At 48.3% G+C, this 16,774-nt stretch overlaps 1 protein-coding gene across 4 annotated transcripts in view; it reads left to right on the top strand.

The window, feature by feature from the left end:
- The window catches only part of PLXNA4 (plexin A4), a 476,129-nt gene that overhangs the window by 221,552 nt on the left and 237,803 nt on the right, over window positions 1-16,774 (top strand). For all 4 annotated transcript variants that reach the window (XM_085569917.1, XM_085569916.1, XM_077783705.2 and 1 more), the window contains exon 4: window positions 14,434-14,565. In XM_085569917.1, the coding sequence (XP_085426043.1) occupies window positions 14,434-14,565 (132 nt within the window). The remainder of the gene's footprint in view (window positions 1-14,433; window positions 14,566-16,774) is intronic.

Here is a 16,774-nt window from a genome sequence, read left to right as displayed (position 1 = left end):
GTTCCCAAGACATCGTTCCATCCACCCACCCAAACCCAGAGCTCTCAGCAAGGGAGTGAGGAAAGAGCTGTGGGTCCCAGATTTCTCTGTTTTCAGTGATGCACTCACAGCCCATCACTCTGCATTTCTGAAATCATTTAGCACCAGCACCTGACACAAATATCAATGCAAGAATGGCCAATCTCACTTGACCAAAAACTGTATCTCTGGGATACGAGTTTTGATTAGTTTTGTGTTTTTTTGGTTTTTTTTTAGACAAAGTGCCCAAATCCTCAGCAAAGCAGGAGCTTTGGTCTGCCTCTCTAAAGCTTGAAAGGGAAATTGCAAATGTGTCTTTCTATCTCCAAGATTGAACGTGACAGGCCGTGATTGAGTTCGCTGCCCTCGCTGACGCCTGGAGCTGCCCAGGGCACTGCACCACCCCAGCTGTGGAAATGCCCCCCTCGGGATCAGATTCCCTGGGTTATCTGCTACAGGGAGCAGGTCCTCTTGGGGGAATGCCTGTGCTCTCCACAGACTCTGCTGGGTGTGATAAGACAAGGGGTGATGGTTTTAACCTGAAGGAGGGTTGATTTAGATGAGATTTAAAGAAATTTTTACAACTGGCTCACGCTGTACAGAGAGCTGGTGGATGCACCTTCCCTGGAATCATTCAAGGACAGGCTGCATGGGGCTCTGAGCAACCTGATCCATGTGGAGATGTCCCTGGTTAGGGACAGCTTTTACAGCTTCCTGAAGGGAGGTTGCAGACAGGTGGGGTCGGTCTCTTCCACCGGGCAGCACTGACAGAACAAGAGGACACAGCCTCAGCTACATCAGGGAAGGTTTAGGTTGGATATTAGGAAAAAAATTTTCACTGAAAAAATAATAAAGTACTGGAATTGTCTTCCTAGGGAGGTGGTGGAATCACCATCTCAGGATGTGTTTAAAAAAAGACTGGACTTGGCACTTGGTGCTATAGTCTAGTTGTAGTGTTGGGGCATAGGTTGGACTTGATGATCTTAGAGGTCTCTTCTAACCTCATTATTCTGGGATTCTGTGGTTGTTGAATTAGGTGACCTTTAGAGGTGTCCCTTCCAACCCAAGCATTCCATTATTCTGTTTTTCTCTCATTTTAAGCCAGAGCACGCCTGTGCTCATCTCTACATCACCCCTTGGTGAGCACATCCTCAAGCCAGGAGGATGATCCTGGACCACCCAGGTGTTTCTGGCTGCTTCCACACCCCCTGTTTTACCTGCCTGGATCCTCCCACCCTTTCATGCTGCCGTGTGCCCCGCTGCCCGCGTACCCATGAGAATTCCCGCGTACCCATGAGAATTCCCGCGTCTACACTCATGCCTCCCATTGCCAAAGGGCATCTGGCTCCCTCTCAAGTGCCACAGTGTGGTGAGGATCCGTGGGTGTCTCCAAGCTCTCCCCGTCTGGCCACAGTCAAAGGAACCTTTGTGGCGCTGCCCTTCACCCCCCGCCCCACAGCTCCCAACCCTCGGGGTCATCGCGTTCCCAGCGGGATGAGCTCATCCCCGCGGGAATCTGCTCCCTCAGCCCCGTGAACAGACACTTATAAAGGACTTGTGTTCATCACCCAGCCTGTGTTGTGGTGCATCTGCCTTCATTCCATCCCATATTACTCCCTGCCTGGGTTTCTGAGCTGTCCCACAGAAGGGTTTGTGCTCCGGGCCAGCTGCGTTGGGATCGTTGTGTCTGCTCAGTCCTGCTCACACACACACGCTGCACTTCTGGGTATTTCTGGAGGCAAAACTCGGAGTCTCTCTGGTGTTGCAACTTGTCTGAATTATTTTTGTCTACAGTTTGAGCCCTGCTGAACAGCTGACCAGATTTCAGGGAGCATTTTGGTTTCTGCAGCTCAAGAGCTGACACCCATGATCTCACATATAAATATTGAATTTTTATACTTTTCATTGTTCCCTTAATCCCAATCAGAACCACTGTGACCCAGAGCATCCATTTACAGTCTCTTTATGAAGAACCAGGAGTGACGGCAATAACAACCGTGAATATTTAAAAGTTAGCAAGCTCCCAAAAAATTGGCCTTGTAAGAGAAATTCCACCAGTTTGGGAGAAACAGAAGCACCTGAGTTGCACTAGGATGACCTTTGAGATTATCCACTGGGAATATAAATACTAGCATCCAGCAGCAGGACCCTCTCTGTGAGACCTGAATTTTACCTCTGGGGATGTCAAGCAGAGAATCCTTATTTTCTATGAAGGACCTGGAGTGGCTCTGCAGGCATGGCAGGATTTGTGCCTGAGAATGACCCAGGGATGAGGAGACTGCTCTGTTGCCAGTGGGACTGAAATCCTGCAGAGCTTGGGAGGCAGACACAGAGCCTGGACGGGCTCCTGCAGGAGCAGAGCTGTCCCACCTTTGTCCCCAACCTGTGCTCCCACAGGATGGTCAGTGGTGGCACATCCTTCCCTGATGGAGTTTCATTCCCCCAAAGCACTCTCACTCAGCTGGATAGAAGTTTTAAGACCCTGAGGCCAGAAATTTGGATGTTAAATCTTGTGGCTGGAGCATTCGAATGGCCTCTTTATTTGGCCAGGCATAACTTGATGCAGACATTCTCCTTTAGAGATGCCACTGATGCCAGCATGGAACTTCCTAGGACACACCTTCAGGTCAACACCTTGAATACCCACCTTCATTTTCCACTGATAGAGGACAGAGCATAGTTTTTCAGGCTTAAATAGCTTTAATTTTAGGTTGCAGGGTTGGGGGAAGTGGAGAACAAATGTCCAGGTGATGCTTTGAGAAGGCTGAGCTAGAACAGAGGCTGGACAGAGCTAAAGAATGAAGCAGGGATTTATTCAAAGGATCTCCTCCATGGATCGACCTTGGGCAGCACCAGAGCCCAGCCAGGGCTGCACCCAAATGAACCAAAATGGTCCCAAAATGAACCCAAGATGAACCAAAATGGTCCCAAAATGCACAAGCGCTCCTGGGGGCTCTCCCTGGGATCAGTTCTGCTCCATTGGCACCTTGGAGTTCATTCCCAATTCCAGCTTCAGCCCAGGCAGTCCCACCCTGCTTGTTTTTCTCTCTCCAGCCCACGGTGTTTGTGCTCCTGGGCTGAGGTTTGGATCATTTGTCCTTGGTGCCCAGCTGGAGCAGGAATTGTTTTGTCTCCCTGCCTTGTGCAGAGAGCCCACCATCCCATAACGTGAAGTTCAGACCTACACACTAAAACTGCACAGAATCTGAAAAATATAAAAGCTAAAAAGTGAGGCAGCACCGGCTCTGTGGGTGCAAGTGCACTCCAAATGTCTGGGTGTAGGGTGGCCACTGGCAGCAGAGCCGGGAGCTGAGGAGCAGAAGGAGGAGGAGCAGCAGGTTTGGAACCCTTGCACTGATCCCAGTCCTTGGAGGGGACTGGCCTGCAGTGGGCTCAGCCTGGTGCCATAGGTGAGTGCCAGCAGCCCGGTAATGGATTGCCTGGCAGGGCTCGGAGCTGAACATGGATGCTTGGCAGGCCATTACCCTGAAAAATGAGCTCTGCCGAGCTTGCCTTGTGTTGTTACAAACTAATGATTTGCATTGATTAGCACATGGCTCATGAGTGTCTAATTTATCAATCAGGGAGCGCCGGGGGAGCGCGTGTAAACCATGCTCTCAAAAATGATGTCATCTGTCAATGGGCTCCGGGATGTGAGAGCTGCACATACCTGACACGCTCTCCCTGCTGAGGGAGAGGGATCTGCTCCTGTCCTTCCCTTTCCCTCTGTTTCCATCTCTGGAGCTGTTCCACTTTGGGGTGAGCCCTGCAGTGTAGGTACAGCCTGACTGGATGCACTTCAAGCTGTAATTGTTAATTTTTATGGTGCTGAGAGCAATAATCAGAAACCCACTGTGTTAGGTGATGTCCAAGCCCAGAATGAAGGGCTTGGACAGGTTCTCATTCTTTCACTTTGTCTAATTTAATTCATAACTCCATTGCAGCCAGGAGTATCTCTTGCAATAATTGTTAGTGGGGATCTACAGTGGGATGGGACAGCAGTCCTGTGCTGTGGACTGGAAAAAAGGGGATCTCTGTCAGCTAGGAATTTGTCTTTGGGCTTGGAGAACCCTCTGGCTCAAAGCAGGTTGCTTTAAGCTAACAAAGGGTAGATTTAGATTGGATATTAAGGAGAAATTCTTCCCTGTGAAGGTGGGCAGGTCCTGGCACAGGTTGCCTAGAGAAGCTGTGGGTGTCCCTGGATCCCTGGAAGTGTCCAAGGCCAGGTTGGATGGGGCTTGGAGCAACCTGGGATAGTGGAAGGTGTCCCTGCCCGTGGCAGGGGGTGGAATGAGATGAGCTTTAAGATCCCTTCCAACACAAACCACTCTATGATTCCACGATTCCAGTGTGCTGGATCTGTGTGGGATCTGTAGACCTTCCTGGTGAGCCACCATGAAGCCACAACACCCAGCAGCTCTGTCAAGGCTCAGTGACCCATGTGTCTCCTGAAAACAAAGCAGATGCCCACCAACATCTTGTCCCATGTTTCTCTTGGGCCTCCTGGAGCAGGAGCCCTGCTCTGCCCTCTGTGCTGGCTCTGCAGGGGTGATCTCCTGTCCAGCAGCCAGGCACAGCTGTGTTTGACCCAATTTTCCAGGATTACACGAGAGGTCAGTGGGTGACTCCTGTGCAGGGATTAAACCCTGTGGCCCTGCCCAGTGAAGCCCCTGTGCCCCTGGCCGAGGGTGTGCGGGGTGGGGATTACACTGCAGTGCCTGCAGATGATCAGGATTAGCCAGCAGTTATTCTAGGAAAGCTGTCTTCTTCAAAACCTCTCGCTGTCTGCAGTGCTGGGATGACCCCAAGAGTGTCAAAGTCCTTGTTTCCCAGCCCGCACAGCCAAAGGAGTCTGAATGTGTAGGATCAGCTTCTCAAGGTTGTTTATTTTCCCTTGTCTACAACATTCTTTCTCTGACCTGCTGAGCTCTGTCTAGCAAAGAGGCCATGGCATTCTGTGTGTCCTCTCGGGCAGTGTTTACATTTTATATAAAAAATTACATGTATTTACAATAATGTGCCAATATCTATAATTTATGTTGGACAGTGTGTCTCTACCTTAAACCAATAGAAAAGAGTCACCATCACACCAAGACACAGAGGACAAGAAGAAGGAGAAGAAGGCCAGGACACACCCAAATTCCTCCATCTTGTCCCCTTGAACCCAATTCTAAAAGCCCCAAAATTCTACTTTTTCACTCTGTGTTAATTCAAATATCACACTACTCAAACCCTTGTGACTTGTAATTCCTCATACAGAGTTGGTAGTGTTTTCCACAGGCTAAAATGGAAGCCACAGGTGTTTTTGACTTCATGCCAGGGTCTGGAGACAGCCAGGGCAGCCAGAGGAGTGTCCTGGACTCCGAAAAAACCCTGTATTGCTGCTGGGAGAAAAGGCTCTGGGAATTGTGTGGCTGGAGAAGTGAGGAAGAACCATTCTCCCTGGCTGTTGCTGTGCTGTAGGTGTAGCAAATAACCCTCGTTTGCTGATGACAAGATTTGTTCGGTGAGATAGGATTTGATGATTTTGGAGGTATTTTCCAGCCTTAATGATTCTGTGATTCTGTCACATGAGACCTCCTGGACAAAGGAAATACAAACCAGGAACCTGATGGGATTGCAAGGCCAACCTGCTTTGCTGTCCCTTCTGTTTTGTGGTGTGCACTCAGGTGCACCTACATTTTGGGAGAGTGACTTTTACTGGGTGATAGAGCTAGGACAAAGAGGAACCCTTTTAAATGACAGGAGGAGAGATTAAGATTAGATATTAGAAAGAAATTCTTCCCTGTGAGGGTGGGCAGGCCCTGGCACAGGATATCCAGAGTAGTGTCCTGGATCCCTGAAGTGTCCAAGGCCAGGTTGGGCAGGGCTTGGAGCACCCTGGGATGTTGGAAGGTGCCCCTGCCATGGCAGGGGGGGAACTGGATTGTCTTTAAGGTAACTTCCCACCCAAACCACTCTATAATTCCATGTCTGACCTGTCCAGATCAGCTCCCACCTCTGCTCAGAGTGGCCCCTGTCATGACACTTGGGGTTCTGGACAGCACTGAGAGCAGGAGCCTCAAGAACACTGTAAACACCAGTTTTTCCTGGTGTCCACATGGCTGGAGGTGAGATCTGTGTTTGGATGGGCTGGCATGGTCCAGGCAAGCAGCACTTTAAAACATGTGTGCAGGGGGAAGAGACAGAGCTGCTGGCTGCTGAGTTAGGCAGGAGTTAAGGGTACCTCACACCTTGCTTTTTCAATTAGCGTTTCTAAAGGCCTTTAGGATCGCTGGATAGACAGGGCTATCGAAATGCCATGTTTTATTAGGAATTGATCTCCTGTTAATAGGCTTTAGGCAAATTAGAACGGATTATTTTACTGGAAAACGGAGGGAAATGGGCAGAACATGGAGTGTCACCAGCCCCTTCCCTGTCTTTGCTGAGATCAGTAGAGCTCCACCATCCAACCCAAATCAATGGAAAAGCAGGAATAGGTGATCATCAGAAGGGCCTGACATGAGCTCATGCACTGCCTGCTGTGTCCTTTTTCCCTCTCCATGCCAGGAGCAGCAGCCTGCAGTCCTGACACCCTCTGGGGAACATTAGGTTCATAAAACAGGGAGGAACTGCTATTGGAAAAGCAATGAAGTATTAGTGGCCCCTGTGCAGTCGTAAGGCTCTGGCTGGGCCCTTCTCAGAGCAGCCTGGAATGATGTGCTGGGCTCCAGGGCTGCTTGGATCTCCTGGGAATGGTGTTTGCAGATCCTTAATCCAATAGTGAGAAATGATGATGGTGATTTCAGTGAGATGGCCTGGAAGAAGGAGAGGCAGGGACAGCAAAAGGAGGACAAAAAGTCCTCCCACCTCTGGCTTTTCCTGCCCAAAACATTTTCCCTACTTTCTGAGGCAGTAGCACAGTCACAGTTGCTCTCTTGCACCCAGGCTGAGGTAGCAGGGCTTGATTCCATGACCTGAAGGATTTCCCCTTTGAAATCCACCCTTGCAATCTTCCTGGCAGCCCTTTAATCCCCTCCCCTGGGAGATGGGGCAATTTCCTGGACAAAATAAGCCACCAGCGTGACTTGAGCAGCGGCTGGGAGCACTGGGGCAGGAGATGATGAATTCCCTGGAACTTCATCAGCCCAGGGGCTGCTGATGCTGCACAAAAGCAGAGTGGTGGGGAGGGATGGCTTGGCCGAGCATGCCATGGTTCACCAAGCTCCTCTCCTGCTTAGTTATTCATTTAATTATTTGTAATGACTCTCATCCACCCAGCGTCTGCTCCTGCTGCCCGCCTGGCCGGTCATCGTGGTCCTGCTCCCCACCACGCTCCCAGCAGCCCTGGATGGTTTTCAAGGGCTTTATACAGAGATATTAATTGAAGGGGACCTTATTTTAACTCTGATGGGCCAGGAATGATGCTCTTGGGCAGGTGGTGATGGTTTTAGAGAAGTAGGAAACAGCTGAGCCCAGTTGGCACAGTGGAAATGATCCTTTTTTTTTATTTTGCTGCCAGAGACCAGTTCAAGCTGCTTGGACAAATAAAATAGAAGTGAGGTTGTAGCAGGAGATTGCATTAGGAGTGTGTTTCTGAAGTGAGTCTGAAGATAATTTTGAAAAGACACTTTGCACTAGATCAGGCTCCAAGCCCCATCCAACCTGGCCTTGATCACTTCAAAGGATGGGCCATAAAACAACCTCTCTGCACAACCTGTGCCAGTGCCTTTTTCAAACCAAAACTGGATGATGTTAACATCCTCCAAACACTGATTCAGTCTGCGGGATCAGGCTTTGATGGGCCTGGAGTAAAACTCTCGAAGTACATCTGTGTAGATGGATTTTAGCAGGAAATGTCACTTTATAGGGAAGAATAGAAGTGCTAACAGAGGTATGAGGCCCTCTCTGGAAGGCAGGTGTTTCTGTTGCTCTGCTGAGCTCAAAGATACTTCCTTTTTTTGCCACAATCATGATTTATCTTCCAGCAAAAGCACCAAGTGCTTGCTACCACCAATTCCTTTTGTCCCTCAGTCACACCACTCTTTCCTTGGCAATTTTGAGTCCATCCCCATGATTTGGAGAGGGTTATTGTGTCCCTCTCTTTGATAACTATGTGATACCAACCTCTGTGTCCCTCTTAGAAGTGTGATTGAGGCATCTGCCACCAACTTGCTGGGGAAACTGTCCTCGAGCATCATCAGCCTCCCGTGGATCCCTCAGCAGCTGGGGAGGCCCAGATAACGCTGGAAACCACCAGCCAAGTGATGGAAGGTATCTTTTACCTTCTTTCATCTACCAGACCCTTAGGCTGCTTGCCAAGATGCCTGTGGGTGTAGCCATGGCCAGGGTGAGCGCTCAGAGAAGGCCAGAGCCTGTGTCTTTAAAGATTAATAGTGCTGTTTGCTCATTAAGGAGATCGTTTTGAAGCCAGCACTAACCAGAACGTTGGAGTGCAAGCATCTGTTTGCTACTGGGAGAGGATATTTATTGTCTGATACTTCAATGGATGTAAATAAACAGCCAGGCCTAGATAATGTTCAGACAAACAAACAAACAGCTGCCAGAATGAGTCCCTTGGTAGTTGACCTTCGGGAAGCATCATGCTGATGTTTTAATAGCAGCCGGCTCTGCAGAGCCAAGCCCAGCGAGCGAAACCTTCCAGGAAGAAGAAGAATTAATGTGCAGCCTGAGAGTGCTGGGCCCTGGCAGCTCCCACATGGGCTGGGTTAAAGGAGGACAAGGGAGCTGAGCTGAGCATTTGGGGCTCTGAGGGGTGTGCATGTCCAGGACAGACATCCAGGGAGTGGGAGCAGGTGGGTGATCCCGTTGTGGAGGTGGTGGGTGTGATGTGGATTGTGGGTTGTGGGTTGTGGCAGACTGAGCATTTTGAGACTCACTTGTGGTCCTCTGTGGGAACTCAAAATGTCTCTCAGACATTTTTAGAGGTTCCAGGCCTTGGTCAGAGACATTCTAGACCCCAGCAGGCAGCTGGAAACAGCTGTGATTTTGAGTTTGAGCCATGGAATGAATTACCAACCTTGAAGGTGGAACAAGCAGTCACAAAGGGTTAGATAGTATAGTATAAGTAGTTACAAAGTAGAGGGGAAATTTTTTTTAGTAGTGTACAGGGGGGTTTTAGCACATGTACAGGGGGGTTTTCACTTTGTACATGGGGGTCAGAAGTTCTAAGATGGAGGAAAGTGGGCTGATCCTGTTCTTCCTCCTTCTTCTTCCTCACCTCCATGTTCTTGGTGATGTTGGCACTCACAGATTGGTTTAGAGTAGAAAAGCACTTGATAATATAGGTAGTAGGTATTGGGGAATTATTGTAAACATGTTATATGTAATATATCTTATAAAAGATAGCAGCAGCTCTGGGCGGGGAGAGAGAAGAAGACACCAGACAGTCAGGGTGTCAGGAGTGTGTGCATCTCTGCCTGGGCTGCTGACCAAAGGGCCGCAGCCCGAGAACATAATCTGTTAGATAACTAGCAATAAAACATCTTGAGACCGAACAATGAAAGGCTGCGGAGTTTTTCTTTGGGAGCACGGGTTGGAGGAGAGACTTTACCACCACACGAGACTCCAAACCAAACCTGGGGTTCTCACAGTCCTGGAGTCCCCTCTGTCACTTGTTGCCCCCTCTGTCACTCCCTCTTGTCCTGCAGAGGAGCTCATGGTTCACAGACAACTCCCAGAAGCGATCCCAACTGGACTGCCAGGGTTCTCATCCCACAGCCTCCAAAAACATCTTGAATATGGGAATGCCCATCCTTCAGTCAGAAGAAAACTCTGTCCATGCCAGCACCCCAGCTCCAGGTGGGGCTTGGGGCTGATGCCAGCAGAGAAGAGCAGGAACAGAGGGAATGGGTGGTACATTCTCCAAATTCCCTGCAGCTGGAAACTTGGGGAGCTTTCCAAGCAGAGATTGTGCTTGACTTTAGTGGTGATCACCTGCAGCCTTTGATGAGAATCTTCCCATTTTTCCTTTGCAGACTCTTCTTTGATTTTCTTCACCAACCCAAGTGCCCTGGTTCTTGCAGGAGCCTTGGAGCCAGGAATAAATCTCTAAGAGAAAGGGCAGTTGTGTTGTCTGATGCTCAGGACTGTGAAGAATGTGCAGGGAAGGTGGAGATCCTCAGGGCTCTGTGCCTGGCATCCAACATAACAAAGACAGGGTTTAAGACAGGTAAAGGGATGGCTGGAGTTAGTGGCTAGACTTCTGGCTGCAGTCTCCAATAATCACCTCACTGCTGGCACAGGGCTCACACAGGCTGGGGGTTGGTGTCTTCCAGATTTTCTGGCCTTTTTCTGGATTTTCCTATTGAAGGAAAATCCTATCCCCCTGCGCAGGGAATAACGTGCTCAGACTCCATGTTGCAGAAGGTTGAATAAATTGTTTTTATTAAGTTAAATTATATTACATTAATGCTATACTGTACTAAAACTACATCATACTAAAAAGATATTAAAGAAAAACCTGTGACTGTCTCCAGACAGTGACAACACAGCTTTGACCCAATTGGCCAATCAATCCAAACAACCATCACCAGTGCCCAATTAACAAATCATTCTTCGGTAGACAATCTTCCATAACACATTCCACATGTGCCAAACAACAGGAGCAGCCAATAGAGATAAGAATTGTTTTCGTCTTCCTCAGAGTTTTCTCATTGCATCTCACAACTTCCCAGGAAAAATCCTGGGAGAGAGAATCATGTCTCTCTGTTCAGAGAATGTGAATATCTCATTTTCCTTTTTATTAGCTACTAGATGTAAGTGGAGAGGGGGGTTCCTGCACTTAGAGCTGTTGGGCTGTGGGTGTGTGAGCACACGTGTGTGTGTTTGCACATGGACAGTACATGCCCTGTCCCTCCTGCCCTCCCTCCCCCTCTGCAAAATAATGACTTTTCAGGCTATTAGGCCAGCAATAGCTGTTAAATCACTTCCGAGTAGCTCTGTATTCCTGGTGTGAAGCCTCTGCAATCTTTTACCTGCACCAAATGCACAGGGGAGATCCCTGGGGGCTGTGCCTCCTGTCTCCATGGTTTGTTAACTCCAGCTGGCTGTTCCTGCAGCCTGCCTCTTCCATCTCCGAGCTCTCTCCCCTCTAATGGGGCCTGGCAAAGGCTGAGGACAGTGCCTGAGCCCTGGGGTGATAATTGGCTGCTTACATATCTGGCAGCCTGCAGATCTGACCATGGTGCTGCTGGAAAATCAAGGTCAGAGCAGCGAAGACGTGAGGTTTGTTTAGCACAGGGATCAGCAGAGAGTGAGGATGCTGTGATGGGAATGAGAAGCCACGAGGGACTGAGGGGAGGCAGAGTGGAGACAGCAGACAAAGCTCCCTGGCTGCTCCCTGAAAGGGAGAATTGAAGCTGGAAAGGCTCAGAAGGAAAGAGGGAAGGCTCCTGCTGTGGGGGTATTTGATGTGCTTGGAGCAGAGCCCCAGCAGGGCTGTCTCCATGCTCCTCAGCCTGCAGCCCTCCCTGCCTCCTTCCTTTCCCCTGCCTGTCCTAAGGGCAATGACAGCCCAAGCCTGTTGGCACCTTTGTCCTTGACCCCATGGGTGATTTACATCAGGGTCCATTTTCAAAAAGGAAGACTCAGGAGCTGAATTTCCCTGTGAAGGACCATGGACGTGGGCAAGCCCCCTGCTCCCAGGCAGCCAGAGCTGGTGGGAGTCAGGGATGTTCAGTGCTGGGCTTCAAACTCTGAATTCCTTGTGTTTGCCTGTGATGTTCAGTGCTGGGCTTCAGACCCTGAATTCTTTGTGTTTCAGGGATTTTCAGTGATGTTCAGATCCTGAATTCTTTGTGTTTCAGTGATGTTCAGTGCTGGGCTTCAGACTCCGAATTCTTGTGTTTCAGTGATATTCAGTGGTGTTCAGACTCTGAATTCTTTGTGTTTCAGTGATGTTCAGACCCTGAATTCTTTGTGTTTCAGTGATGTTCAGTGCTGGGCTTCAGACCCTGAATTCTTCGTGTTTCAGAGATATTCAGTTCTGGGTTTTAGGCCCTGAATTTTTTGTATTTCAGGGATGATCCATGCTGGGCTTCAGACCCTGAATTCTTTGTATTTCAGGGATTTTTCAGTGCTGGGCTTTAGGCCCTGAAGTCTTTGTGTTTCAGGGATTTTCAGTGATGTTCAGACCCTGAATTCTTTGTATTTCAGGGATTTTCAGTGCTGGGCTTCAGATCCTGAATTATTTTGTTTCAATGATGTTTAGTGGTGTTCAGACTCTGAATTCTTTGTGTTTCAGTGATGTCCAGACCCTGAATTTTTTGTGTTTCAGGGATGTTCCATGCTGGGATTTAGGCCCTGAATTCTTGTGTTTCAGTGATGTTCAGTGCTGGGATTGACTCCCTGACCCCTTGGTGTATCAGGGATGCTCAGTGCTGGGCTTCAGGCCCTGACCTCTGTGTGTGCCGATGTTGGACGTGTGTTGCTATCATCAGCAGCTCCATCAAGATGACAAATGAACTGCAAATCCTCCCGTGTCATTGGAGCAGCCCAGCAGCCCAGGCCTGCACGTGCTCCCACTTCTGAGGAGTCTGATGGGCAGCACGCAGGATCTGAGCATCCCTGAGCACCCTCCACACCCTTTGCTGGAACAGAGAGCCCCTCTAACTCCTTTCTGCTTCATTTTCCTTATCTTTCCTGGGGAAGTAATATTCCTTTGTTGTCCCACAGCAGGTGAGTACATCAAGGAAGGACAAAGATAACAATCTGTATGTCGTTGCTCTTTTACTCATACAGACTTTCCAGAGTCTTCATCATTCCCTCTCTTCCCTTCTCTTTGACTTTCCAATACAGAAGATGATTCAGGCTCAGTTTCTTGGCTGAGAGGTTGATACAGAAGGAACAAGCTCAAAGACTGTGCCAGGGAATAGTGGGAACAGGTCTTGACACCATAAGTTCTCCACAGCTTGTTATTTCCTTTGGATGGGGGGAAGGATGCTTTTTGCTCAGCTAACCAACTGCAGACTGGGAATCTTTGGTCAGGAAGGAATGGAGATTGTAATGTGGGGCATGATGAAGATCTCCTACAACTCTGTGTCTTTTAGGGAAAGGTAATGTGGTGTTTGTGTTGCTGCAGGGTAGAAAATTTTCAGGAAGTGAAAGGCAACACAGGGAGATAAGGAATGTAGATGCACCTCTGAAACACGACTGTGGGGTTTGCTGCTGTGCAGGTTCAGGAGAACTCCTGAGAACAGCTATTTTCTCATGACTTGCTCTATACTGGAAGGGACTGCAAACCTTCTCCAGCTGCTTTTGAGCCCAGACTCTAGAAATTGTTTTTAAGCAGGTAAAGAAAAGTCTGTTGTTTTCTGCAATTTCTTCTGCATCACTGGATCATTGTCAGGGACAGGCTGGGACTGTGTGTCTGGTTCCTGCTCGTAATCCCAGTTATTGATGTCCCTAAATGACACCCTGTTATGAGATGTGTCTGGAATCATAAGGTGCCACATTGGTGCAGGACTGATTTCAATACCTGATACATACAATCAGCAAGAGAAATAGTCTGTGTTGCACTGCACACTCTGCAATAATAAATTGCCCCGTGGAACATTAGCAATAAGAGCAATAATATTATCTGAGCAGCATTCAAGTGAGTCAGTCCTGCAGATTTGTGTGGCTTTTTTATCTTCTGCTCATCACCACCACAGATCCTTCTCTCATTGCCATCATTTTGAGCGTGGTAGATTTATCCAAGTGGTGACAGGAGCACAGTGACAGGGCCAGATAAAAGCCAGCAGGCTCTGCATTGTTCTTACCGTGCCCTTGTGTTGATGGGACCAGCAGATGTGATGAAATCTGCTTCATCCTTTTGGTGAGGAGCCTGGGAAAAGTTCACTTTTTGTTGACAGTGGTTGCTGTCCTAAAGACCTGGGGCGCAATACATTTGTCCAGTGGTTATTTTGTATATATATTTTATATATGTATATATGTGTATATTATATATTATATATTATATATTATAATATGTATTATATATTTATATATTGTCTATTACATATTATATGTTATAATCATTATATGTATGTGTAATATATATAATTGTATATAATATATAAGTATATAATATACATTATATGTATATATAATATATAATAAATGATACATATATAAAATTTGTTTTAAATATATTATAAACAGATATATATTACAGTGAGGGTGGTGAGAGAGAAGGTTGCCCAGAGCAGCTGTGGCTCCCCTGGATCCCTGGAAGTGCCCAAGGCCAGGCTGGACAGGGCTTGGAGCACCTGGGACAGTGGAAGGTGTCCTTGCCATGGCAGGGGGCTTGGAATGAGATGATCCTTAAGGTTCATTTCAACACAAACCATTCAGTGGTTCTGCAATTATTTGTTTTCAGCGAAAGGAGGAAAAAAATCCTCATGTTCTCCCTCTGCTCTTGCTGTTGCTGCACAGATCCGTGTGGATGGCACCGCCAAGAACACGCTGGAGTACGAGATCGTGCAGGTGGTGGACACTGGCCCCATCCTCCGGGACATGGCCTTCTCCATGGACCACGAGCACCTCTACATCATGTCCGAGAAGCAGGTAAGGAACTCCAGCAGCCCGTGGTGCTTTAGAAACCATTCAGCTCCACCCCGCAGTGGACATCAGGGCTGCTCATGAATTCTGCCAGTGACCACATGTCCTACAAGGATGTTGCTCTGTTGTCGACCTCAGGGTTTTTATGCTCAAAAACCCATGACATTTATATACTTTTGCAATATTGAGGGGCCAGGGGCGCAGAACTCAGGGGGCAGGAACCACCCCCAGAGTTGCTTTGTCCTGCTGGATGCTGGACAAGGAGTTGCTGCTGCATTGTTCTTCACCCCCACCCAAATTTTGGCAGCATCTGCCACAGACTCAGGAAGGTGTAGAACTGAATCACTGAATGATCTGTCTCTAACCAGAGTTTTTGGAGAGGCTGGAGCCTCTTTGGGACACTGGGCAAGATTGTAAGATGCTGCAAGCAAAGGTGCAGACCAAGTTTAGTGTGGTGCTCCTGTTGTGTTGTCAGCATTGTGACTGAAAATGCTGGCAGCCAGACCCCAGGGAAGGACCAGGCTGGGCACTCAGCATGGAATCCTGGCTGATTTTAATGGAATTCTTGGCCTTGGGAAGTTTGCTGCTTGGGGAGGGGGTAGGAAGAGGAGCTAATTTTACATGGAAAATGCACTGTTTGTACTTAGTCCTGTGGGTGTGCAGGATTACTTGAGCTATCATACCTGGCTGATTCACAGATGCTCATGAGGAGCTTTAAGTCCACAAAAAGAATGGGAGCAACGAGGGATTGTGGTAGGGTGATGGCAATTGCCCTACAGTGGAGGCCAGCAGTCTGAGTGGAACATGTTCACCCATACATATTCAATGATTTATTAAACAAGTATTACTGGTTATATTTTTAATCTACAAGTGATATTTTGTTCCTCCTGCACCACTTAAAATAAAGTGGTTTGTGATGCTTCCAACCATTTCCCTCTACTGTGCATATTTATACCTAAAATTTGGTGTGGGGAGGGGAGCAACTCTGTAAATTCCTCCTGATTAAAGAGGCTGAGAGATACCAGAACTCAGGAGAAAGGACAGGATAATAGAGCTGAGATTCCTTCTTATCTGCTCCATGCTGGGCAAGGATGGGATTTCACTTCCAGTCCTGAAGTGAAAGCAGTTCCAGTCTCTTTTTGGGATGGCGTGAGGAGCTGGAGGCAGGTGATGCCCGAGCTCCTGCTAGACTTTGAGCATGATACCATTCCTTTTCCTCATCCTTTCACTGTCTGGGCTTTTTCTTTTTCCTTCTGCACAGAGTGGGGCTCCTGGAGGGCCAAAGCCCTGGAGCAGAACCATGAATGCACCAATAACCAGCCCAGGGTTTTCAGGTTTGCTCAGTGACCTCTTTGTGCAGTGCAGGTCCATCTGAGGTCACCTCAGACACCACTGCTGCCTTTGCACAGCCCTTCAGATTTGCAGAGACACCCAGGGGCTGTCTCAAACCTCTGGGGGAAAGGGCAGTGGGACAGCAACCTTCATTCCCTCACATCCATAAACATGAAATCTGGAGCAAGAGAGAAGTTCATTTTTCCTTCAGAAACTTCAAAAAACTTATTCTTGCTGGTCCATTGGCTACCTGCACTTCCCTGACCATCACAGCATGAGCAGGTTCATTTTGGGCTTGGCTGTTCCAGAGCACAAGTTGAAGCTGGTGGTTTTAGGACCCCAAGCCCTGTAGAGAGCTCAGGAACTCTGTGATTTATCAATCATCTCCTCCCACCCATCTCTGAATCCCATGGGTGTCCCTGTGTGAGAGAGGCTGTTGAAAAAGGCAGGGAATGTTGTTATTTAAAATCTGATGTGAGCCTGTGAAACACTCAGCACTACATCAGCCTTTGCCCAAATGTGATTTTATCTGAGGCGGATAGCACTGCCATCTCAGCAGTGCAGTCACTACCTGTGTGCTCAGGATAGAACACACTTTAATGCTTGAATTAATTAACATTTCTAGAGCCTCAGGGAGTGGGTGCAGGGGGTTGCCTTTGCTGGAGGCAGGATTATGAAGAGGCTGCCCTTGGGGAGCAAATATGCCACCCACTCTACAAGCCATGCACAGATCTTTTACAAAAGGGTGAAGATCTGACTTATCAGAGTTTTTCACTGCCCACAGTGGTATTGGGAGATCTGTGGAGATGGGGTACAGGGGGTTGATGATTTAACCTGACCTTTTTAAAGATAGACAGGCACCAGGGCTTGTGCCATCCCTAAG

This window comes from Lonchura striata, chromosome 1A (genome assembly GCF_050655825.1).
Source record: "Lonchura striata isolate lonStrDom1 chromosome 1A, ASM5065582v1, whole genome shotgun sequence".
Lineage (NCBI taxonomy): Eukaryota > Metazoa > Chordata > Aves > Passeriformes > Estrildidae > Lonchura > Lonchura striata.
The sequence above is the reverse complement of the archived record's forward strand: the minus strand, read 5'-3'. Positions and strand labels throughout refer to the sequence as shown.